At 51.6% G+C, this 22,652-nt stretch overlaps 8 protein-coding genes across 8 annotated transcripts; 6 read left to right on the forward strand and 2 right to left on the reverse strand.

The window, feature by feature from the left end:
- Positions 1-1,900: 1,900 nt before the first annotated feature.
- On the forward strand, positions 1,901-4,164 carry CTAM01_05475 (high-affinity methionine permease; the record flags this gene model as incomplete). The annotated part of the gene is made up of 8 exons (XM_060521505.1): positions 1,901-2,153; positions 2,206-2,273; positions 2,367-2,634; positions 2,706-2,968; positions 3,025-3,118; positions 3,182-3,493; positions 3,546-3,798; positions 3,861-4,164. The coding sequence occupies 8 exons, from the start codon at positions 1,901-1,903 to the stop codon at positions 4,162-4,164; spliced, it is 1,815 nt and encodes a 604-aa protein (XP_060383719.1).
- A 633-nt stretch (positions 4,165-4,797) lies between these two features.
- CTAM01_05476 (uncharacterized protein) lies at positions 4,798-5,133 on the forward strand (the record flags this gene model as incomplete). The annotated part of the gene is made up of 1 exon (XM_060521506.1): positions 4,798-5,133. One exon carries the CDS (start codon positions 4,798-4,800, stop codon positions 5,131-5,133), a length of 336 nt encoding a protein of 111 aa, XP_060383720.1.
- A 2,114-nt stretch (positions 5,134-7,247) lies between these two features.
- On the reverse strand, positions 7,248-7,589 carry CTAM01_05477 (uncharacterized protein; the record flags this gene model as incomplete). Its single annotated transcript, XM_060521507.1, has 1 exon — positions 7,248-7,589. A coding segment is annotated over one exon (342 nt), but the record flags the coding sequence as incomplete, so codon positions are not given.
- Positions 7,590-8,297: 708 nt separating this feature from the next.
- Positions 8,298-10,119, forward strand: CTAM01_05478 (phosphate transporter; the record flags this gene model as incomplete). Its single annotated transcript, XM_060521508.1, has 2 exons — positions 8,298-9,813; positions 9,866-10,119. 2 exons carry the CDS (start codon positions 8,298-8,300, stop codon positions 10,117-10,119), a joined length of 1,770 nt encoding a protein of 589 aa, XP_060383722.1.
- A 1,904-nt stretch (positions 10,120-12,023) lies between these two features.
- Positions 12,024-13,657, forward strand: CTAM01_05479 (salicylate hydroxylase; the record flags this gene model as incomplete). The annotated part of the gene is made up of 6 exons (XM_060521509.1): positions 12,024-12,443; positions 12,505-12,971; positions 13,023-13,083; positions 13,140-13,335; positions 13,397-13,475; positions 13,531-13,657. 6 exons carry the CDS (start codon positions 12,024-12,026, stop codon positions 13,655-13,657), a joined length of 1,350 nt encoding a protein of 449 aa, XP_060383723.1.
- A 1,459-nt stretch (positions 13,658-15,116) lies between these two features.
- On the forward strand, positions 15,117-17,713 carry CTAM01_05480 (uncharacterized protein; the record flags this gene model as incomplete). Its single annotated transcript, XM_060521510.1, has 4 exons — positions 15,117-15,223; positions 15,613-15,733; positions 15,964-17,605; positions 17,661-17,713. 4 exons carry the CDS (start codon positions 15,117-15,119, stop codon positions 17,711-17,713), a joined length of 1,923 nt encoding a protein of 640 aa, XP_060383724.1.
- A 676-nt stretch (positions 17,714-18,389) lies between these two features.
- CTAM01_05481 (uncharacterized protein) lies at positions 18,390-19,424 on the forward strand (the record flags this gene model as incomplete). The annotated part of the gene is made up of 1 exon (XM_060521511.1): positions 18,390-19,424. One exon carries the CDS (start codon positions 18,390-18,392, stop codon positions 19,422-19,424), a length of 1,035 nt encoding a protein of 344 aa, XP_060383725.1.
- Positions 19,425-19,570: 146 nt separating this feature from the next.
- Positions 19,571-21,772, reverse strand: CTAM01_05482 (uncharacterized protein; the record flags this gene model as incomplete). The annotated part of the gene is made up of 9 exons (XM_060521512.1): positions 19,571-19,771; positions 19,827-19,914; positions 19,991-20,130; positions 20,191-20,262; positions 20,373-20,572; positions 20,636-20,750; positions 20,822-21,228; positions 21,289-21,628; positions 21,704-21,772. The coding sequence occupies 9 exons, from the start codon at positions 21,770-21,772 to the stop codon at positions 19,571-19,573; spliced, it is 1,632 nt and encodes a 543-aa protein (XP_060383726.1).
- Between the last annotated feature and the right edge of the window lie 880 nt (positions 21,773-22,652).

Here is a 22,652-nt window from a genome sequence, read left to right on the forward strand (position 1 = left end):
TTGGTCGCCATGATTGGCCACAGCGAAGCCAAAAGGTGAGACGGGGCGAGGATTGGATATCTAAAAAGCGGCATCGAGGGCTGAGTTTCAAAATCAACGATGTGTCATTCGAAGATAATCGGCTACCTATGTGGTTGATAGCATTGTCGCAAGCCCCGTTAAGCTTCATACCCATATCCTCCTTTACTTTACTCCTTTGAAAGCAAAGCACTGATATTAGTAGCCTTTGTATATACCTAGTATATTCCTTATAGTATAACTTGATGATGTCCTCACTGTATAGCTCGTGGGTACTGAAGGTGAAAGCTTAATGATATGCCGACAAGGAGTATCGCTCATGTGAGTAAAGGGGTACCTGGTGAAAGCCCACACCCTTCTCGAATGTGTGACGCAAGAATCAGTCTGAATCCTATGCTTAAGAGAATAGTATACGTCAATCATCAACTTTCATCGAGTTTCCACAGAACGGCGGGAGTGTAGAGACTTTGGCTCTGGAGGTTTTGTTTTTCCATGACCGAACAGATGTGGCTGCAGCCCACGCAGCTCAGAAAAAGGGAAGCCTGAAAAGGTCATCTCCTGATACAGTATCTACATGTATGGAATCTCGTCCCCCCATGCATATTCAGGTTTACCTACCTACACTTGGTTTCACGCAGTCCTGTTGGCGCACATTCAACCGGAGAGGATTCTTACTACCGGCATGCTCAAAGCCATAGCTTCGATATCATTGATCTAGACCTTCTCTTTGCATCGCAGTACGTAATGGAAGCGGATCTGGTGTGGAAAACTTCATAACGCTTGTACCAACGTTAAAATCCCGACAGTCTTGCGGGAGCTTTTGCTGATAACGGTACTACATGGGCCATCGGCGTCGGCCGCAGGCCGCTGCAACCCCCATGCCATCTCATTCTTTACTAAGGCGTCCGCGTCCATAGAGAAGCTCGGTTTGATAGTGGATGTCCTAACATTCACCTGCATACAGATTCCCGTTGTGCCGGAGTTTATTCCCTTCTTGGCGACGGCTGAAAGGTGAGGCAATGCAGCACGCAACTTCGACCCCTACACGGAACTCCCGCGCGACGCGATGGAGTCCGGTGTTGAATTGCGCCATAACCACTAACGCGTTGTTACGTACCATTTTACTACTTTGCAGTCAAAAAGGACGTGGTGTTGGTTCGAGGTGCCGACCGTCGGCCTACTGTCTCCTGTCTCTTGTCATGTACCCAACGACTGAGGACAGTACATTGCAGATTAGTTGATGATGGTCAAGTATCAGTGTCAAGTAATGATGTTTAAAGACAGGTTTTCGACTTTAATACATTTCCAAGTTAAAATGGCACGGGGACACACTTCAATTTGAAGTTAATGCCGTTTTTGTACGAGCTTTGAAGCTTTGGGTGACCGCGCTCGACTTTTGCTTTTTTTTCTTCGTCTTCTCATGTTTTCTTTCTTTATGTTGGCTGACCAGGAAGATTCGCCATGCTGGTGACAGTTGTTGTCATCGCCAGACCCTGTTTAACCCCTTGGTCCCCCACATCGGAGGCTGGTTGTGTCATCCACCCCTCGGATGTTGAAATCGGGAACGGCCCGTTAGCGAACGTTTACCAGATTACCACCGAGCTCGTCGGCATCGAGAGCGGATGAAGACCGCAAAGGGTTCAAACCTTTTCGGATGACAAAATTCAAAACGCAAGGATAAAACTTTGCAGGAAGAATGGGAGGCCCCTGGTTTAAAAAGGTAGGTGGAAGCCAGCACGATTCCTTTGATGAGCTCACAGTGCAGCACCCTTGATCGAGACCTGCCCGTCTTACATCGCCGGCCCAACTACACCGGAAGATTACTTTCCTGAGGCGCTCTACTCAGCCCTACCCGAGTCCTCGCGTCTTGGTACTCGTTTCAATGGCTTGGCGACGTCCGTTTGGCGATCGCGCTAGCGCGCAAGGGACGGTTGTTGAAGGCCAGCGAGAGCAGATTGCAAATGGCAGCACGCAGTACATCGGCGAGAAAGGAGGAAACGATGCGCCTCCCACCTATCAAGATGCTTCTGGAGCGCCTGTCGAGAACAATTCGCCTCTAGGATACGATGTTGGCCCTGTCACGATCACGCTTCTAAACATCACGATGATGATTGGCGCCGGTATCTACTCTACTCGTAGGTTCGACCGATTCGATATTTTTGCCCAATTTTTGCTGAGTCTGTTAAGCGGCTTCTATCTTGAATGGCACTGGCTCCGTCGGTGTCAGCTTCGTCTATTGGACTCTTGGTTATTTGGTACGTTCCTGTGGTATTACCCATGACCACGTGTAACATTTTACTTGGCCCAGGAATGGAGTAAATGCTGATCATCTCTACCCCTACATGTAGTTGTGCCTTGCTTCCGGAGCGGTCTATCTCGAATTCACAGCGTACTTCCCCAGTCGATCAGGATCTGAGGTTGTGTTCCTTGAGCAAGCATATCCCCGCCCAATGTGGCTGTTTCCAACTACCTTTGCGGTCCAGAGCGTCATTCTCTCTTTCGGAAGTGCCAATGCCACCGTCATGGCCAATTATCTTATTGCCATTTCAGGACACGAGGGAACCAATTGGCAAATCAAGGGCACCGCCTTGGCCTGCTACAGTCTGGCCACACTGAGTGAGTTTCCACGTTACCAGACCCTTCGCATAAACCCGACATGGCGTGGTTCATCCACTAACAATCTGCAGCGCTGGTTTTCAACACAAAGTATGCATACTGGTTCTCCAACGGCGTCGGAATCGTGAAGATATGTACCTTGCTCTTTGTGATCATTACTGGATTTGTGGTACTCGGTGGTGGCACCAGGGTTGAGAACCCAACGGCCAATTTCCAGGATGCTTGGTCAGGGAGCAAGACAGCCAGTGCCTATGGTATGACTACGGCTCTTTACCGCATCATCTTCTCCTACGGTGGCTACAACAACGCCTTTAACGTTGCCAATGAGGTCAAGGTATGAGCCATGACGCCAGGCGAAAAATGATCCCAGACTGATCCAGAGCTCGTTAGAATCCTGTGCGATCCCTCAAGATCTATGCGACAGCTGCACTGACGACTGTGTACATTTTGTACATGTTTGCCAATGTCGCATTCTTTGCCGCCGGTAGGTTACCCAAGTCTTTAGGATTGAGGTTCTGGCATTATGTCTAACGAAAGGATGCTACAGTCCCAAGAGAACTCTTGGAGAAGTCCGGCCTCACTGTGGCAAGCTTGTTCTTCACTCAAGTCTTCGGCAACAGTGGTAATGTTCGGGGACTCAACTTTCTTATCGCACTAGCTTCATTTGGAAACATGATTGCAGTTATCATCGGACTGTCTCGACGCATCAGAGAGTGTGGCCGACAGGGCGTCTTGCCGTACACGAGATTCTGGGTTTCCACCAAGCCTTTCGGCACTCCACTTGGGCCTTATCTCGTCATCTGGTCTCTGACGGCTCTGATGATCCTGGCGGTTCCTGCCGGAGATGCCTTCACCTTTGGTGAGTTCCATCGCTCAGTTGGCGCTCGATTCAGGAGACTGATTTTGATTAGTGAATGACCTTGGAGTTTTCCCGACGGCTGCCTTCAACTTGGCCATGGCCGTGGGAATCTACGTTGTTCGCTGGCGCCGCAGAAAGGCTAATCTTCCGGAGCCTGAGTTCAAAGCTTGGCATGTGGTTATCATCTTCAACATCTGCATTCAGCTCTACCTTCTCATCATGCCGTGGTACCCTCCGGCAGGTGGACAGTATGCTGGCGATGTCAGCTTCTGGTACGCGACGTACGCCGTTACTGGTATCGGCATGTGAGTGAAACCCCTCCCCTAATATTTGTTTCTTGAGCGAACGCTGATCGCAGGACTCGCAGACTCCTCATTTGCGCTGCCTACTACTGGCTCTGGGCTTCCCTTCTTCCCAAGTGGAGAGGCTACAAGCTGAGGCAAGAGCTCGTTAGCTTCGATGACGGCGCTCAAAGCAATCAACTCCGGAAGATCCCCAACGCCGACGTTTCCGAATGGGACAGCACTCACGATGCGAGTGGTCGCCTCGTTGAGCCATCTGCCAACGAGGTTCTTGTGCAGGAGAAGGGGGTGCGCGTCTCTTCCGAGGGAAGCAACTCCGATACTGGGAAACACGTCCCAAATGCAGTGAGAGAAACTCACAATGTCTGAAAATGATTGGAGGAGTGCGAAGGAGCCGATGGTCAGCGGATGTACACAAACCACATGCCTGTTGAGGTGATCAAGCTACACTTCTTGGCTTTCTCATTTGATGCTATCGTGAAATTTGGCCGATGGAAGGACACATCGTTCTCAAAGACTCAGATAGCAGTCAGCAATTGACACGCATCTGTTTCACTTCTACTTCTACGTCTATGATATGGGGGACTCTTGTTTCCCTTTCGCATGTTTATCAAAACCTCATCATACCCCTAGTGTCTTGGCGTCAGCTTGACAATAGGTCACAGGCGAATCACAATTCCCTTAAGTTTTCCCTTGCTATCAGACAAGACAAGGTATCAACAAACCGCGTTGCGCTGCTATGTCATCATGATCCTGCGTGCCGCTAGGCCAATCACACAAGCGGCGATCGCTACTGCATGCGCCTGGCCTCGGCTTGTGTGGCTGAATGACATCATGCAGCTCTCTCCCTTTATCAGAAGCTCGAGACAACAATCAAGGTGTTCATTGAGAGACTGGTTTGATAAAAGACATTACAGACATCATCTTGAAAATATCCCCCGAGGCTCATGCGCCAGAATCACAATCACCAGCAATCTTCGACCACCATCTCATCTCTTCACAATGTTGAGCAACGCATTTCGAAGACGGGCTCTGCCATCCGCGGTGGCGGCCTCATGTCCTATGCCTCTCGCCGCACGTACAACAGCTGCTTCCGGCGCCAGATTTCTCAGCGACAAACCCGGCCTGGCATCCACGGACATCAGGGACATTGCAGATGCCAAGAAGACCAACCCACCGCAGCCGAAGATTTCCAACGCCAGCGTCAACGGAGAGAAGCTTACGGAGGAGCAACAGCGAGAGGTGGACGAGCACAACAAGGACTTTGAGAAGAAGCATGACTCAGCGCCAGCTGCTGAGGACGACAAGGTCGATAAGAAGTTTTGGTCGAATAAGTAAAGATGGCGGCAGATGAAGGAGCTGGGCCGAACTGTGTTGAACAACCATCTCTTTGCCGGAAGCATGCTTTCTTCAATTACGTTGCAGCAGTTGCCTGTGCTATGGAATACCTTCAATGTTTACACGATGTCATATGTACTAGTAGTTTAGGTGACATACTGGCGGATGTGGGTCATCTGTTGATCGCACCGGGCAGAGCCACGAGGTGCACGTGAGTATATTCACCTTCCATCGCGCGTCTATACCTCGAATACAGTACGAAAGGTACTTGATTGTATTATTTCTCCTCAGCCCTCAACAAGTGACTGGGAAATAATGGCTGAGTGGTCAAAGGCGGGGGCCTATGTGACGATGCTTGGGCAACTCCTCCATTACACGCCATCGCTTAACCTTTTGTTCGATTACCCATCGGTGATCCCTTTTTTTCCTCTTTCAAACCGCTTTTATCATGCATGCAAACTTTCATCAATCAGTAATGTCATTCCTCAGGTTCCGTTCTCATTGAGTGCCTCACTACCAAGGTCCGGCATCACCCAGGTACGAAATGAAATCCTCTCCGAGATCCTATCCTCGAGAATCGATGCAAATTACCATACGCATCTGCGCTTTACGATATGATGGTATTTCGAGTCAACCTAAAGTTGCACTCGGGGTAATTCGGCATATCATTGCTGCAGACTAAGTAACGTAAGTAACGTAAGGTACATGTAGGTACCGATAGTGAGTTGGCGGACAATCCCGCGTGCCAAGACTGTGAACGAGATCCACAGACAGCCAAGCGTTTGATATTGAAGGGAACGAGTAGTCGACCAGCGGGTAGCTTAGGTTCAATCATGTTAGACTTGGCCGTCTGCTTTCCGCGATTCAATCAGTGTTGCGTAGTTTCTGTAGCATTGAAACTTTCTTCACAAATCACATGCGTAATGCAGCATCTGGAAAGGAGGGGGAAACGACCTTGATCTATTAAATAATCGTCGATTTCTCTCTGCAATAGACTCCCTCGGAATAGAAATCATCGTCATCGACTGTCGTTGCACGTATACGTGGTGCACCTCACTCTATCTGAGGTACAACTACGTGGTAATTAAGCAAGTTGATGTTGGCTCGCAGGTTTCTTACAGAGTCACATCTGTCATCTACAAAAGGCTGGCCCTAGAGGGAATTATGGAGCTCCTGGTATTACGTGATGAAACGAATGCCAATGTTCACTCTATTAAGCTTGAATGAAGTAAGGTTGCAGAATAAACAAATGGTCCGATGTTGATCAAACCGCATCACGCCGAGAAAGAATGCCGGCCTTGGCATATCGCCCGTCAAGTGCCAACTGAAGTTCTTCTTTGACACTTTATCTTTGGAGGCTTATTTATAGCAACGGAGCTGATGAGGGTCCAAACAGCGCCAAGTGGCAGCCCGAACAGCTCACACCAATAAAGACAAATACCACAACTTCGAGGTTTTGAGCGCTGATCACACGAGTTCTCCTCGTCTTGAGATTCTTGGCGGTCCCCGGCGAGAGCTACGTCCAATGAGCTTCACGTCTCAAAGAGCGTCGTGATTGCGTGTTTGCGACAGTAGTGCCAAGCCACTCTACAGTCCGTACTGACTTATCGCGTGGGATCGACTTGCAGTCTCAGTGAAGATGCCTGACTATCTTCATAACGTGACGTAGCAGACTCCAAATTCATGGATACCTGATGAAGTTAGGGGCATTGGCGGGTTTGCATCCAAGCAGGTGCCGAAGATATTATTGCGTTGGGCTAGGATCGAAATGTACCGCGCACTTGCTGTCCATGCTTACCTGCTGAGTACTTCCAGGCTTCTCCGCCTCACTCCCCTTCGACTGTGAGGTCTAAGTCACTTATTATGTGTAAGTTAAATCTCTCGCAAATTCGATCCAGCACCGCAAAGCAGTCTAGGGCTATAGTCATTCAGGGGCGTGATGCACATTGAGGCTGAGGTAAGGTAGCTAGCTGCACTGCTGCAGGGCGATAGCTGTGACAGTTGGAAGTTGGACCATCATTTTTGAACATCGCAGTAGTTTTCGATTTTTATTGCCAAGAGGGCAGATCAGCAGCTTCAAGTTGGTTTTGTGTAGACTCGCTAACCCTCGTAGCTCAGTCTTGGCTGGGGCTCACACCTTCTGGCAGAGCTTCACTTCGTGACTCGTGCAGCGCTATCGCCCAACGCCAAAAATCTGACCGACGGAGCTTATCCAAAAAACCATCCGGAGGAAGCTTGGCCGCTTGCCTCGGTCGCCAGAGAGGTATACCGAACGCTACCCTACCAAGGAATCTCGGAAACTCCTTGTTCAAGGAACGCAGAAGAAGTGCAAAAGAGGAAAAAGCTCGCGTGCCCTCCTGCCCAGTAGATTGCCACCGTGCTCTCAGAGAAGCAAGAGGGCACGCGACAGCGGACTGGTGTCGCGCTGCTAGCGTCAGATCACAGGCTTGGCGACATCACGACGAGGGTTGGCAACTTGAGCAGAGGCTCAACAGAGACACTGAGAAAAAGCCATTCTCGATCATCGAGAACATATTGAGACGACAACGTGCTCCCATACACCACTCTGACTGGCTGGATTTCCCTGACGGATCTGTTTTTGGTACCTTGAAAGCCAAGAGGGCCAAGTCCTCCAGTGGCACCCGCTTCACCAATCTCAGCTCGCTGTGTGGATGAGCGCAGAGCTCGGCGCAGACTGGGCATCCGTCAAGAACATCCACCGTAATGGGTCGAGGACTGGCGACACTGGCATACCGGGGCGAAATGCTATCTTGTAGCTTACTGAACAGTATTGAAACAGACAGGTACCGTTGAGAAGTTTTTCACCCTTCTCTCCCCCTCCTCTTGTCACCAAGACTCAAACTGAGGTGGCTACAGCCAAGAACTCCAGAAATATGAACCCTGAAGGGCTTGCCATCGAGGTTGTGGGGAAGGAGCCAGAGCTTCCAGTCGCCTTAAAAATAATGGCAAACTGTCAGTATAAAGATCGTGGCGCTCCGGGGCTTTCAGCAGCCTTGAGAGAGAGGTCAATAAGCCTTCCCACTTTGAGCGCCTCTGCCTTCGAGCTTTCTCACCTTTGCCGGTGAAACCCTCCCCCTCTCCTTTGAACTCTTTCTTCCCCGGTCCCCCGGAAGACAAGAACACTTCCCAAATCAGCCTTCATCATGGCTGTCCCTGTCCTTACACAGTATGACTGGATCATCGCCGTAATCACCCTCGCCTTCTGCGGCAGCTCCATCGGTAACGGAGCAAACGATGTCGCCAACTCATATGCCACCTCCGTGGCAGCTAGGACCTTGACCATGCCCCAGGTTGGCTTCCTTTCCATGTGTACAGAGTTTTTCGGTGCCGTCGTCCTCGGCTCCAAGGTCACTGGCACAATCAAGAACAACATCATCGAGCTCGACCGGTTCCGCACGACACCTTCCACGCTCATCCTCGCCATGGGCTGCGCCGAATTCGCGAGTGCTTTCTGGCTACTTGCTGCTACAAAAGTTGGATACCCGGTCTCCACGACACAGACCATCGTCGGCGCGCTCGTTGGTGTCGGTATCGCTGCCCAAGCACAGGTTTCCTGGGCCTGGAGTGACGGCAGTGTTTCCCAAATCGCCGCATCCTGGGGCATTGCTCCTTGTATCTCGGCTGCGTTTGCCGCCATCTTGTTTGGCAGTCTCAAGTTCACCGTCCTGGAACGCGAGAACTCTTTCGAGAAGGCTATGAAGGCAATTCCTTTCTACCTGGCGTTCACGGCTGCTATTCTCGCTCTCTTCATCACGGTCGAGGCCCCCGGTGCTCCGTCGCTTGAGGAACTTGGTGCCGGTACAGTATGCGGTATCATCCTCGGTGTCTTCTTCGGCATCCTCCTCCTCTCCTACATTTTTTTCGTTCCTTACGTCCACCGAAGGCTGGTCAAGGAGGATACTCGCATTCGTCTCCGTCACATCTTCCTCGGCCCTCTGTTGTACATGGAGAACCCGCCAATCTACCTGCCTGCGAAAGGAAACGAAGTCGTCATCGACTACTACGCAAGCGCCCACGATGATTCAAATGTCACCAACGAAGGCGATATCGAGAAGCAAGCTGTCAAGACCGAGGGTGGCAATGATAGAGGCGAGAAGCTGATCGGAAACGACAGCAATTCTAATACACCTTCCCCCGTCCCCATGTCCCTTGAGGATGTTGAACGTGGCAAGAAAACTCAAGAGAACCCAGCAGTGGTGCAACGATACAAGCGCATGCCCGAGCCCGAAGAGCGCTTCCTTGCCCCAACCGCCCACCTCCCTATCCACAACCCTAGACGCATCTGGAGCTTCATCAAGTACTTCTTCCTACAGGGTGTTACCCGTGACTGCGTCACGCATGCCTCGTCCCAGCTCGCTGCCATCCACGGCAAGGCCAAGAAGTACGATAACCGCGTCGAACACCTGTGGACCTACGCTCAAGTCGCCAGTGCGATGATGATGTCCATCGCTCACGGTTCCAACGACGTCGCAAATGCTGTCGGACCTTGGGTTGCCGCCTACCAGGTTTACATGACGGGTGAAGTTAGCGAGAAAGGAGACACTCCGATCTGGATCTTGGTCGTCGCCGGCTTCTTGCTCGGTGCCGGTTTCTGGTTCATGGGTCATCACATTATCAAGGCTATGGGAAACAAGCTCACTCAGCTTTCACCCACAAGAGGTAAGCCAGCTTCCTGTCGAAGATGATTTCTTGTCACTAACACCGCTCTCAGGATTCGCCATGGAACTTGGCGCTGCGATTACCGTGCTTTTGGCCAGCCGTCTCGGTCTCCCCGTCAGTACCACACAGTGCTTGACTGGGGCTGTTATCGGTGTGGCTCTGATGAACTTTGACGTTGGTGCTGTGAACTGGCGTCAAGTCGCTTTCATCTTCTCGGGCTGGATCGTCACATTGCCCTGCGCGGGTCTCATCGGTGGTTTGCTGATGGCGATGTCGCTCAACACCCCTCAGTTTGGCCAGGGGTAAGAGTGCTCGACAAAAGGTTGCACGAAGATGGAGCATTGTAATGGCGTTGGTGGTTGAAATTGGGATACTCATGAATTGAAGGTCACGTCAGAGGCGTTTGATGGAGAATCATGGCCTGGATAGCAAATCAATTATGACAAAAGTTTACATCTTGGACGTCGCTCTCTCTCACTCTCGAATCAACAGCCTCATGGGCAATTTCAGTGTCTGTTGATTTTGCAAACAAATATGATGAAGTACTTAACTTCACCATTGCGTCTCAGTTACCTACACGCCAACCATGATGGAGGTTCGTGGTACCCGGCAGCATACTTACTTCTTGTGTACATCTTGATTCGACCCTCGTTGGTAACGAATCCTGGGCTTTGAGGCTTTGCGGTATTGTCAATTTCGTTCATTTAGATGAAGGTACGGTAGTAAGGGGTATACGGTTGTTCTCCATAATCCATTCTTCTTCATCTATAAGCCTACTGGTGTAAGTATTTGATGATGGAGAATGGCTGGACTTCCGGTCTGAACAATGAAACATACTTATCTTATTGACGTGAAGTGAGCAGGGTATCTCTAAGCTATGGCGACTACCATACATCACGCTGAAAGGTTGGGTTTCGCGAAAGATGATTTACCTACTTACTTTACAGTTGCAATGGCAGGTTTCGTCATGCCGAACACTAGGTGTGGAAAAAGTACTGGTGCATTTTATACATTGGTTGCTAAAAATTTGTCGAGAAACTGATTTGAACATCTTGAAGCTGACAGCTCAAAAACCGAGGGATTGCTGGATAGAAAGTTCGTTTTCCGAAAAGAGAAAGAGCCGATGGAGTGGCCAACAGAGCCTAGTTGAGTTGTTTCACCGAAGATGATGAAATGACTTTCTAGGGTTCCATTGTTAGAGCCTTTTTGGTTTCAAAACGAACCTAGTAGCAGTGGATTATAGAGCTCATGACGGGCGGGTAATGTCACGTCGGATAATCAACCACAAACAAAGGTAATACTGAGTTAAGGCTAGGTACGACGGTTTAGTAGCTTCGGAACTTCCTAAACGTTAGTCCAAACTAAGCGCGATTCCCTTCTTGCGTGCAACATTGCCCAGAAGAGTCTCCGTCGCGTACGCTGGTTGGCCAAAGTGAATGTTGTATCGCCAGGCATTGCCTGTTCATTTTTTTCATTGGCTGCAAAGTCTGGGGTCGAAACATTCCCAACACCACTCGCTTTCCGGCGGCTTTGGCTAGTCGGATGACCAAAAAGCCGTGCGATAATTAGCTACGAAGTCAAGCAACTGCCCTGGATCGACACATCGACACTGTTCGGATGCACTGTGATGCGGATGGTCGGAAGCAGACAGCGCACAAAGATTGCGGTAATTGCACCAAGTGGTGGGCGGGCCGCGCACTTCTTACAGATAGGATCTCGGATGTCAGCCGAGACCCGGCCCGCTGGGACTAGGTGATAAACAGTACATTCATTATTGGTCGACTTACATGGAACATCCATTGAGGGTATCCAGTTCGGGGATCTTCAATAGGTTATTGGGGATACTGTTGGCGGCGGTTATTGCACCTAATCCCGTAGCCGCAGCTCAGACGAGATGGTCTCAGAAAGCTGATGGTTGTTATCGACGACACCGCGGAAAGCCGCACGCACGGGACGGGATGGGGTAGAGATGGGACAGGAGGGTGTGGTGATGCTTCATTTGACAGGTACCGCCCCGACAATGATGACGGTCCATGAGTATACATATCGCGGCAACCTCATCATTGTCTGTCTCTTTGTTTCATCATTCACACTCCATCGGACTGAGCACTCATTCACACTCCATCGGACTGAGCACTCTTCTACTTCTTCATTCTGAACAACTTTGCGATACCCTCTTTGACAAGCTCAGTCATCATCAAACATACAAAATGGGATCTATTCCAGCTGGTTGGAGGCAACTTGATGTCGGTGTCGTCGGCGGAGGCATCGGCGGCATGAGCGTCGCCATCGCGCTACGCCGGGCCGGACACAAGGTTACCATCTATGAGCGCAACGATTTCGCCGGTGAGGTCGGCGCCTCCGTCTCATGTGCCGCCAACGGCACCCGCTGGCTGCATGAGTGGGGTGTGGACGTCGAGAAAGGCGACCCCGTCGTTCTGAAGAGCCTCATCAACAGAGACTGGAAGACGGGCGAACCCGTCAGCGTGTACAGCCTCGACGACTACGAGAAGCGCTGGGGTTACGTCTACAACATGTTCCACCGTCAGTACATGCACGCCATGCTCAAGGACACGGCGATGCAGGAGGAGGGCGAGGGAATTCCGGCCAAGCTATTGGTCAACCAGAAGGTGAGACACTTCCTTCCACCCTCAACATTCTGCCAGTAGCTAATCAATTTCCCCATGATAGTGCAAGAACATTGACCTGGCCAGCGGAAAGGTGGAGTTCGACACCGGCCTGACCGCCACACACGACCTCATCGTCGGCGCGGACGGAATCGGCAGCGTGGTGCGTGGCCTAATCGGCGTCAAGCCGGAGAAGCGCCCGGCCGACTCGAGCTGTCTGCACGCCAACGTTCTCACCGAGGACGCCGTCAAGGCCGGCCTCGTCGACTACTCGCAAGACGCCGCGCTCGAGTACTGGGGTGGCCAGGAGGGCAAGTGGGACAAGATCGTCCTCTCGCCCTGCAATGGCGGAAAGCTGCTGTCATACTACTGCTTCTTCCCTAGAGAGAAGGGCGACTACGTTAACCAGGCTTGGGGTGTCGAGGACCGCCCCGTCGAGGAGTTGCTGGCGCCGTACCCTGAACTTGACAAGCAGGTCCTTGCGCATCTCGCTATCGGCAAGGATATCCAGCCCTGGCGTCTGTGGATGCAGTAAGTTATCCAATCATTTACTCTCTGTTTATGATTCTGACTTGAATGCAGTGACCCTTACCCTTACGTCAATAAGGACATGGTTTGTCTGTTGGGTGATGCGGGACATCCTGTAAGTCGACAAACTATCCATTCGATGCGAAGCCAATTCTAACCGAAGCCTTTCAGATGATGCCTCACCAAAGTCAGGGTGCATGCATGGCCATCGAAGATGCCGCTGCTCTTGGAATTCTCTTCCACCCCAAGTACTTCAACGGAGATGTTAAGGATACCTTGGAAGTTTACAACACCGTTCGCCTGCCCCGCGCCACGCGCGTGCAGTCTGCAGCTGCCAAGGCCGCGTACAACATCAACGAGCGTATTGGTAAGCCCGATAAACCAAAATAACCTTTTTGAAGAAACACACGAAGCTAATTCTCACTCAGGTTTCTCAAACAACACCAGCACCAGCACATACAAGGTTGCGGATGAGAGAGCTAAGCTCACCATTGAGGAGATGAACGGGTAAGTTTCACAGCTTCCAACGACATTTTCCTCATCGTGACTAATGACATGACAGATACGACATGTACAAGGACATCGAGGAGGTCATTGCTCAACGGTCGGGGGCTCCCTTTACCCAGAAGTTTATCAAGGGACTGCCCGTAGGACTGGAGCTTTCTCCTGGCGTCATCGTTGGGCAGTAAGTGGCATGGGGTTTGCAAAAGCTTGAAGCTGCTTCTTTCTATTAAACCTTTGGGCATTAATTGGAGTTTCGGGTCAGGAGAGGATGGCGATATGTTCATAACAAATTATTCCCAATATTCAAATTGTATAAAGCATGATGGACCGTGCTTTTGTTATGAAGCATTTGTGCCTAAAGTGAACTAAAAAACTGCAGGGTCATGAGAAGCCGAGAAACCGTCTGACGATTCAACGCGCATCCTGCATCTCCCGCCGAATCTAGATGCACACTCCGATCTGTCCAATCATTCTTTCAACCAGTGACTGCAGCAGGCTGGGTTTAGTCTTCTTCCCGACCCTCTCTTGCAGAGCCTCCGTGCTTTGGCTTGCAATGAGAGATATCAGAAACTGTTTCCCCCCCAATGACTACCTACCGAGTCAAAGGTGCACAACTCTCGTGCATGCACAACTCATAGGCCATCACATCTCATGGCTACATGCGTTCTCATCCACCAATATGTCAGCAGTCCTCGAGTCGCCTTATTCGCCTCAAAACTTCGACAGCCTCACCCGACGTTGGTGAATGTCCCCCTTCTTCCCAGATTTTCAACATCATCCTCACAAGCAAAGAGCGGTAGAAACGGCCGCCGTCAATGTTTCATGCAGCCAAGGGTGCTTCATGCAAAGGGCGGTGGAGGCGATCGCCAAATGTGACTGCATCCCCCCTGCTGATGGATGAGATATCCAAGGATGTCCAAGGATATCCAACGCGAACTGCGCTAAAATGTCACTGGGGTGGATCTCGAAAAGAATTCTGCAGGTGTCCCGAGCTCCCGGGGGGAGAAGAATGCCATATCCAGCAAGGGTTCGTGAGAAAATCTTCCAATCTTTCCCAGGAGCCCTGGACGCGGTCGTCCGGCGAGGCGACGACGCGATGCCAGCGGTGAAGAAAGAGGGCGGCACGCATAGAGGGCGGTGATTGTTTATGCGACTCGCGAGCTTTTTCTTCGGTGCCCAATGTTTTTTTTTCGACCTTCCATTTCGTTTAATCTTGGTTCAGGTTTAGTTGGCCAGCCACTTCGGTGGGCCGCACCACCCCTCGGCGACTCCAGAATGTTATCCATCGAGAGGTTCACGGACGGTGGACGGCCATTATTGATTGCTTTGATTTGCCATACCGACTCTCTTGGTGGATACCATACGAATACTGAGCTTGAGAACTGCGAACATGGTTATCTCGGGCTGATGAACCGACGAGCACATATATATGAGCATCAAGTCCAGTGTTCACATTTGCTTTTCTTCTTTCTTGTTTCCTCATCTCTGTTTGGTCACAACTCACGACATCTGAGACCTTTGCATAACTGCTTCTCCGTCTAGCAGTTGCTTTTCATTTGGCGTGACGAATTTCGCTTTTGGTTTTCCCGTCTTCTTTTTTTGTTTCCTGTTTTCCGAAATTACGGCCGTTGATACCCCCTCACAATGTCTCCCGCACTTTTTGAGTCTCACCGGAGAACCCCCTCTGGTCAAGACCCCGAACGTCGCAAGTCTGGAAGTGGTTTTCTCTTCCTCAACAACCGCTTCAAGAGGTACGTTTTGTTTTGTTTACTTCAAAGTTGTTTTCTCTCTTCTTTCAGTTGTCCCGGCCACGATATCCAGCTTCACCGCTCTTCTTTCTCTCTATCCTCTGCCCACCCCCCTGCAAGCATCGCTAGCCTCGACCCCTGCCTTTATGCTGGACCCTGAAAGGGGTCCCGCTTCGACCGGACCGGCTGCAACAGCGGGCGCCGCGGCTTTGAATATCTCCACCAAAGATGCATGCCCCTCCAGTTGTTCAACGGTCCATCGACTCAAGCTCGACGAGTTCGTCGCCTTGCATGTTTGACGTGTCTGTCGCGGCTCCAAACAACAACGTCGACACCCAACCAAACCCAACTCGCCTCCAATCAGCTTCCCTCTCTTACACGGGTGTTCGTAGTCCGCCAACACCACCCGAGGGTGACGCGCCTGATGACTCCTTTGCCCAGCATCGTCACTGGCAGGATCAAGATGCAATGACGGAAGACCCTCAAGGAGGGCGCCGGTCTGCCAGCACAATCGTGAGGCATCCTAAAAGAGTGTTGCCGCCGCGGCCGCCGTCTGTGCCTTTACGAATATCCTCCCTTCGGTAGCGTTCCTTGGTCTTTTTCTGCTATGCCCTCGCTTCCCATGCCACTCCAGTATTGTATCAGCTCCTTCTCGAGGAATCTGTACCGGCACAAGTTATTGACTTATATCAACGTTGGATGAAACTTTATACTAACAAGGGAATAGAGCCCCTACCACAAAGACTACCAACGAAAATGCCACCTCCAGCCCCCCCACTCCGACTTTCGGCCCCGTCAAGGATGGATACTTCATGAAGCGTTCCGACTCCTCTCAGAGTATCCCCTCTCTGGTCCAATCAAACAATGGTGATGAGGTGAAGAGACCCATGACCGCTATGCCCGGCCGGGAAAAGTCCTTCCTCGGCACCAAGGAGCCCGCCGTCCCCGCCGTTCCCTCTATCCCTGACGAGAAGGTCAAGCCCACGACCGTCCCCGAAGAGAAAGAGGAAAACACCCCCTCAGCCCCCGCCGAAGCCGAGTCCGCGAAGCCCAAGGCCGTTTCCGTAACCGAGACTGCTAAGACCGCCGAGGACGACGCTGATGACTCCTCTTCTGAGGATGAAGAGGAAGACGAGGAGAAGAATGAGGCCGAGGCAGAGGAGCCGCAGGGTGCCCAGCTCGCAACTCGCGTCGCCATCCTCCCTCCTCGCCCGGCTACCCCCGAAGCCGACAAGAGAATCTCCTACCACGAGGACTCCGACCTCCACATCAAGGTCCGCGACTCAAATGGCTCCCTCATCGTATACTCCGTCCGCTCCGCCGCTCTCGCATCTGCCTCCCGCGTCTGGAAGGAGCTGCTCGCCAATAACACCTCCAGCGTTATCGAGCTCCAGTCTCCCGCCGACACAGCCAGTGGTCTTGATGTGCTTTTCTCCATTGCTCACTTCAAGTTCCACGAGCTCCCCACCATGCCCAACGTCGGCGACCTGTACGACCTGGCCCTCGCTTCCGACAAGTACGCCGCCACGCACCTGCTCGTCCCCTTCATGAACGACTGGGTCATCGCCCTGAACCGCCACGTTCTCATGGCCGGCGCCCGCAACGACGAGGACAAGACTCTCGTCCTCAGCTGGGTCTTTGGCGAGGCCCGCTGGTTCAGTCGCGTGCTGGCCAAGGCAGCTTACAAGTCCCGCGTCGGACCTGACGGAGCCCTCCAGGACTCCAAGGGCCGCCCTTGGAAGGACCAGCCCATCTCGGACGAGGTCATCCGCATGCTTACCGCCACCCGCGCCGAGGCCATTGACAAAATCATCAAGGCTGTCAGCAACCCTGTCCACCGCCTCCTGAATCCCTCCTGCTACCCCGGCGAGGAGATTCGCTACTGCCACGCCGGCACCGAGGATGGCACCGCGGAAGACTGCGAGCAGCTCCTCCTCGGATCCGCCATCATGGGCTTGACCAAGTCGAAGCTGTGGCCCCCTCCCGAGCCCGCCAAGATCAAGGTCAGCGCCGTCGATCTCGCAAGGGCCTACGGCGAAGTTCGTATCCGTCGCTACCAGACTCCCGGTCTGCGCTTCAGAGACAGCTCGGCCGAGGGCGCGCCCGTCGACGACCCTCACGCCAAGTGTGGCTTCGGTCACCGTGAGGTGATTGAGAAGATCCTCAACACGCCTGCCAAGATGGCGTCCAGCGTTGTCGGCCAGTTGATTACCAGAGCCAAGAAGTCTGGTGCGTTCGGCGAGGAGCTTTTCGCCGACTTGAAGGAGTACGTGCAGGATGGCGGCGCTGCTGTTGAGGGTGAGGATCTGAAGAGCGATCCCCTTCACTACAAGCAGGTTCGCGTTAGAGCCAACGGTGTTGCCGAGAACAAGACCCCGGCTGACGGTAAGCCCGTATCCACGTCTTTGAATGTAGGATGACATTGGCTGATATCTCACAGATGATGACGATGAGGACGACGACGATTCCAGCTCCGAGAGTGACGAGGAGTAGAAGTCTCCATACATGAAGCCTGCCGGTGGGAATTTGTGATAAAAGTTTTACGTATTATGGTTTTGTCTTTCTATGATGTGTCCAAGCATGATCCATTACGAACAATACCCTTAGAATGTGTCTAGATCTAATTTTATATATCTCCTTTGTTGAATCAATTTGAGCACCAAACAATGATCACACTCAGACTTATTCCAGTGCACGGCTGGCCACCTCAGTATGTCCCTAAATGGGTTTGTATCATCATTTACGTTGTTACTGGAAAGATTTGTTCATCAGCCGATCATCGGATGTGTCTCATCACCGTAAGGGCTAGACCCAGTTGAGACCGGCAGCGTGATATTAAATGACGACGTGCAGAGTGAGACTGCATGAAGTTGACGCAGACGTGTGTGATGTTTGAGTGAGAAGTGGGAGTGGAAGTGAGAGTGAGTGTGAGACTCAGTCAATCAGGGGTTGATTGATGTCTGGGAGTACGTACCGCTCTTATGTAAGGAGGTGGTGTAAGTAAGGGAAGGTGTATGTCATCGGAGGGGTTCCTTCCTGCTCCTGACATCAGTTCGATTCAAATTGTTCGCCAGCTTTTCATTGACGTTTAACATACAAATTCCAACACCTACACTTCCATGTATTGATCAGTGGCAGACTCTCTTGAGAGAATCAATCGATAAACAAGATGCCGCGTCCCAGCTTCGCCGAAGACGCCCAAGAGCCAGATACACCCCAGGTTGCCACTCCTACCACCCAACCTGTCTACTCGGATGCATCAAGTTCCTACTGGCCACCAGGCTGGAACTACAATCGCTATCGACATGCAACCGCGGACGACGTGACCTCTCTTCCCGTGGATGAACTGCTGAAGATGCAGGCCGGATTACGGGATGTCCTAGGAGAGGAAGGTGTAGGGCAGCTGGCGATGCATGTCTTCGAGGAGCAGCAACGCGATGCAGAAAGAACTGGCGACGAGTCGACTGCTGAGACTGCAAAGAAGTCGGAGGTCGAGCACATGCCCCCGAACTGGCTGAAGCATTGGCAGCAGCGCCACGAAGGTCAGACGTGGGGAATGGTGGCCTTCCGAACAGCCTGCTATGATGACCAGGAACGATGGGAGACCTTCGCCAAGCAGGTCCGGAGAATCGTTGAGATTCCCTTCCAGAGGGACGCAGACGGAGCCGATGTGCATGAGTACTTCAAGGATGCGGAGTCAAAATTCGAGATACGGTGGGTGGAGGATCCGGCCTTGGCCGGTGCCACTGCCGATGACCTGCGCGACAAGTTTGGCAACATGAAATCCGAACTTCCAGCCGGGTTTTCGGAGCAGGTATTCCTTGTTGCCACTTCAGCTGTGATAGCATCTGTGCTGGATTTGGGCGAAGGCGACCAACCGACGACTAAGTCCAAGTGGTGGCGGACATCGGCACCATTCTTTCTCGCGGTCGCTGCAGACACGGACCCCGGGTTGGAGGAGGGTCATGAAGAGAGGGAGTGGTTTAAGCCAATCTTCAAGGTTGCCGCAGAGACGATTGTTGAAGAGTTTTGGTGGCTCCTTGACTCGGATATCATGCCTTTGAGAAGGATCACGCGAAGTGTCCGGGGCTTAGAAGGTCTAGCGGATACCGAGACCGGCACCTCTGGAAGCGAGGATTTGGAAAAGGTTTGGTGGTCTACGGCACCGTCTCCGGAAAGAATGCGAAAGCGCCGTAGATTTTAATCAGGATCTAATCCTTGGGAAGCGCACGATCCGGATGTGCGAGATGTAAGGGATGGCGCCTGGACCAGCAAATAATAATTCCTCTACAACTCCGTTTTCTCTGACAATCCCATTGCCCTTCTCAACCTTGGAGAGTCCACACCAGGTCATCCGATAGCAACGCCTCCCGCCTCAGATTCAGGCACTCCCGTCTCAATGGGTCCGACTCCATTCCTCCGATAATGAGCGACCTGGTCAGGGTCGGACTGGCTGCCGGCATTTGTCGTCGCTCGTGCTGTGAGCGAAGCAGCACCCTGGACACAGTAGGCCACCCCCAGCTGCAGATTGGAGCAGTCATTTGCGATTGCCTAAGGACTCCTTGTTAGCAACTTAACAGTGGTTTCCAGTGCATCCTAGGCTTACAGGGTTCCATGCACGAAATTGTTCGAAAGAAATCGCAAATTTGTCCTGGACTTTGGCGCAATAGTCTCCGGACTGGATCACATACCACCTAGAGAAAAAAGTAAACAGTGAGCTTCGAAGAGCTGGAATAGTTGCCATTTTGCAGCAAAAACCCAAAGACTCACTGATAGCACTTGTCCGTGGTTCCGGGAGGTGTGGTTGTTGGAGCCGGCACGGTTGTTGAAGTCGCTGTGGTGTTCCAGTCTTGGGTGGGCAGTACGCAATAGAACACATTGGCCTGTAAATTAGTGCACCCACTGTTGATCTGGGCCACGCCGTTAGTTCAAATCCGGCCTTTGGGCGTGTAAGTTATTTTTCAACTCACCTGGGGATTTATCGCGCGGAATAGATCCAGCGAAACTGTCTGGTTCAAAGCCACAAGCTCACAGTAGTCGCCCTATATCAATGCAAGAGTTGACAGTTAGTGTTGGTTGATACTTGGGCCTCAAGGACCAGCTTTGTCTGAGTCCATGTGGCCTTGCACCTGCACAGTTCAGAGGGGCATACCAGTTGGACCTTGTAGTACTTGCCGCACTTGGTCGTGGTTCCGCTCGCGACAGGCGCTGGTCTATCAGCCGTAGCGGTTGCGTAGATCGCAGTCTTAGTTACGGTCGCACCTGGGATCGTCGTGAAGTTGAGAACACCACCAGGAGGCCCAACGCAGATATTTTGGCCTGCGATCAAGTTGGTGCAGTAGCTATCGACGGCTGATTTGGCGGTTAGAAACTGACATTCGAATCCAGCCACTATTTCCAAAAGAAAAGGCTTACTTGGATTCCAAGCGATTACTTGCTGGTAGGTAGTGTTGAACTGCGAGGCGACCTTCAAACAGTTGTCGCCGCCTTGGACCACATAGCTAGTACAAGTAGGTGGAAGGCAGAGAATCTATAAATGCTCAATTTCAGCCAAACCGAGTCCTAGCAATGGTCCTTCGCAACGAGAGCTCAAGAACTCACTTGACCGGCAAAGATGTTCGTGCAGTCCATCCGCAGGCTGTTTAGCGTAATCAACGAGCCCGTCGAAACGGCGCTCTTCTTTGAGATATCTATGCAGTTGTCACCAGCAGCCACCGTGTACGTGCGGCCTGCAACGCAGACTGCAGTGGCATAACCAGGCGGAGCATAGTTGCCAAGCGACGTGACATTTGTCTTCAACGTTTGAGTTGCTGTTGGAAGACTGAGACTGCACTTTGACTGAATGGCGGCCCACGCTTGAGCCATTTCGGGGTCATAGTTTGAGTACGGGGTCGATTGTTGATGGCGGAATAGGTTGACCAGACACTCGGAGCAGAGTTGAGCAGTGGAGTACCCGCCGAGCAGGTCCGCTGGGCTTGCGGCATCGCCGAGTACTCGCTCGAGGTATTCTTCGTGCGAAGTCAGATCACGGACACGGGGTGTTTAACAAGAGATCTCTAAGTACTCACGAGTGCAGTACTCTCCGGTCTTAGAGTCTTTCAGACACATCTGCGTTCTGACAGCAGTGACAGAATCAACCCAGTAGGTCGGCGGATAGCCACTCCTAGGTTGAGGATCTTTGGCGCACTGAGAAACGACGTTGCTCCTGTAAGTGGCCAATGCTGGAGAACACTCAGATCTGCAAAGAACGCCCATGACAGTCTCATTGAGTACCGTGTGGTAGCTACCACCTCCGAGGAGGTTCAAGAGTTCTCGGGGGCATTCCGGAACAGGGGCTGATAGTGCCAAGTTGCATCCGGACGAGATGCCATCGAAGACTGTGCCAGATTGGTTTGTGAAGAAGAAGAACTAAAGAGATCAATTGAAAGTTTGTATCTGATATGCTGCTCCCGGATATCTCCAGAGCAGTCCAGGAGAACTCACACTTGGGTCAGCAAATATGGCCATAGGCCATAAAGACATAGTTAGGCTCAAAGCCACGATCGACTTCATAATGAGTTCAACTACTTTCAGTTTTGGTGAGTAAAATGGTTCTTTTTTCGAGCTGTGTTCCTAACAGAAAACCTCAAGGTGGACGGAACCAGGAGAGCTCGTTCTATGTAAGTATGGAATACCTAGTAATTTGGAGGATTACTTCGGGAATCCGACCTCGCATATCCACAACCATAGAACCTGGACTCTTGGTTTGGAATTGTCATATTGAAAGCTTCTTTTTAGTAAGACATCAGCTGAAATATTGCCAAGCAGCTGTAGGAAGAGTCAAACGCTGATCGTTGTCTCAAGTCTGTCTCTGCTTCCCGAGGTACAATCATTTGAGTCAATCTGACATGCATAAGCTTACCACCTCACCTAAGTCAACACGCTGCACATAGAATACCATCCTGTGTAGTTGATCGACTGGCAAGAACTGTCTTACTGTTACTAAATGGCGCATATGATGTGTAATGAGGTAGTAGACGGATACGCAGGGCGATAGAAACACGACATCATGAAGCACCTTAGCCGAGGTGTCCCCTTGCTCCATCACACCTGTGGCGCCAAACCAGCGTTGTAAACTTGGACATCAGATGATTTTTTTGCCGATGGCAAAGTCATTTTCAAATTGCAACATACTAGTTGAGACACAGTCAAAAGCTGTTAGAAGGACAGAGTACGATCAGAACGATTTACGCTTGCCACGATACCAACAGTCACCTATGTCTTGCTTGACGACCCCAAATTATTTGCAAGAAGGGAGGTTGCCGGTTGATTGAGGTCTAAGTCGATCGTCACTTCCACAAAGTTCTACACAGGTCGAATGTGATACGACTTGTCTCTAGTCACCATGTCATCAAACCCCAGGCCCCCTGGAAATCCGGGCCAGCCGGGGTTG

Source organism: Colletotrichum tamarilloi (genome assembly GCF_030869305.1).
Source record: "Colletotrichum tamarilloi strain Tom-12 chromosome Unknown Scaffold_14.1, whole genome shotgun sequence".
NCBI classification, from domain to species: domain Eukaryota; kingdom Fungi; phylum Ascomycota; class Sordariomycetes; order Glomerellales; family Glomerellaceae; genus Colletotrichum; species Colletotrichum tamarilloi.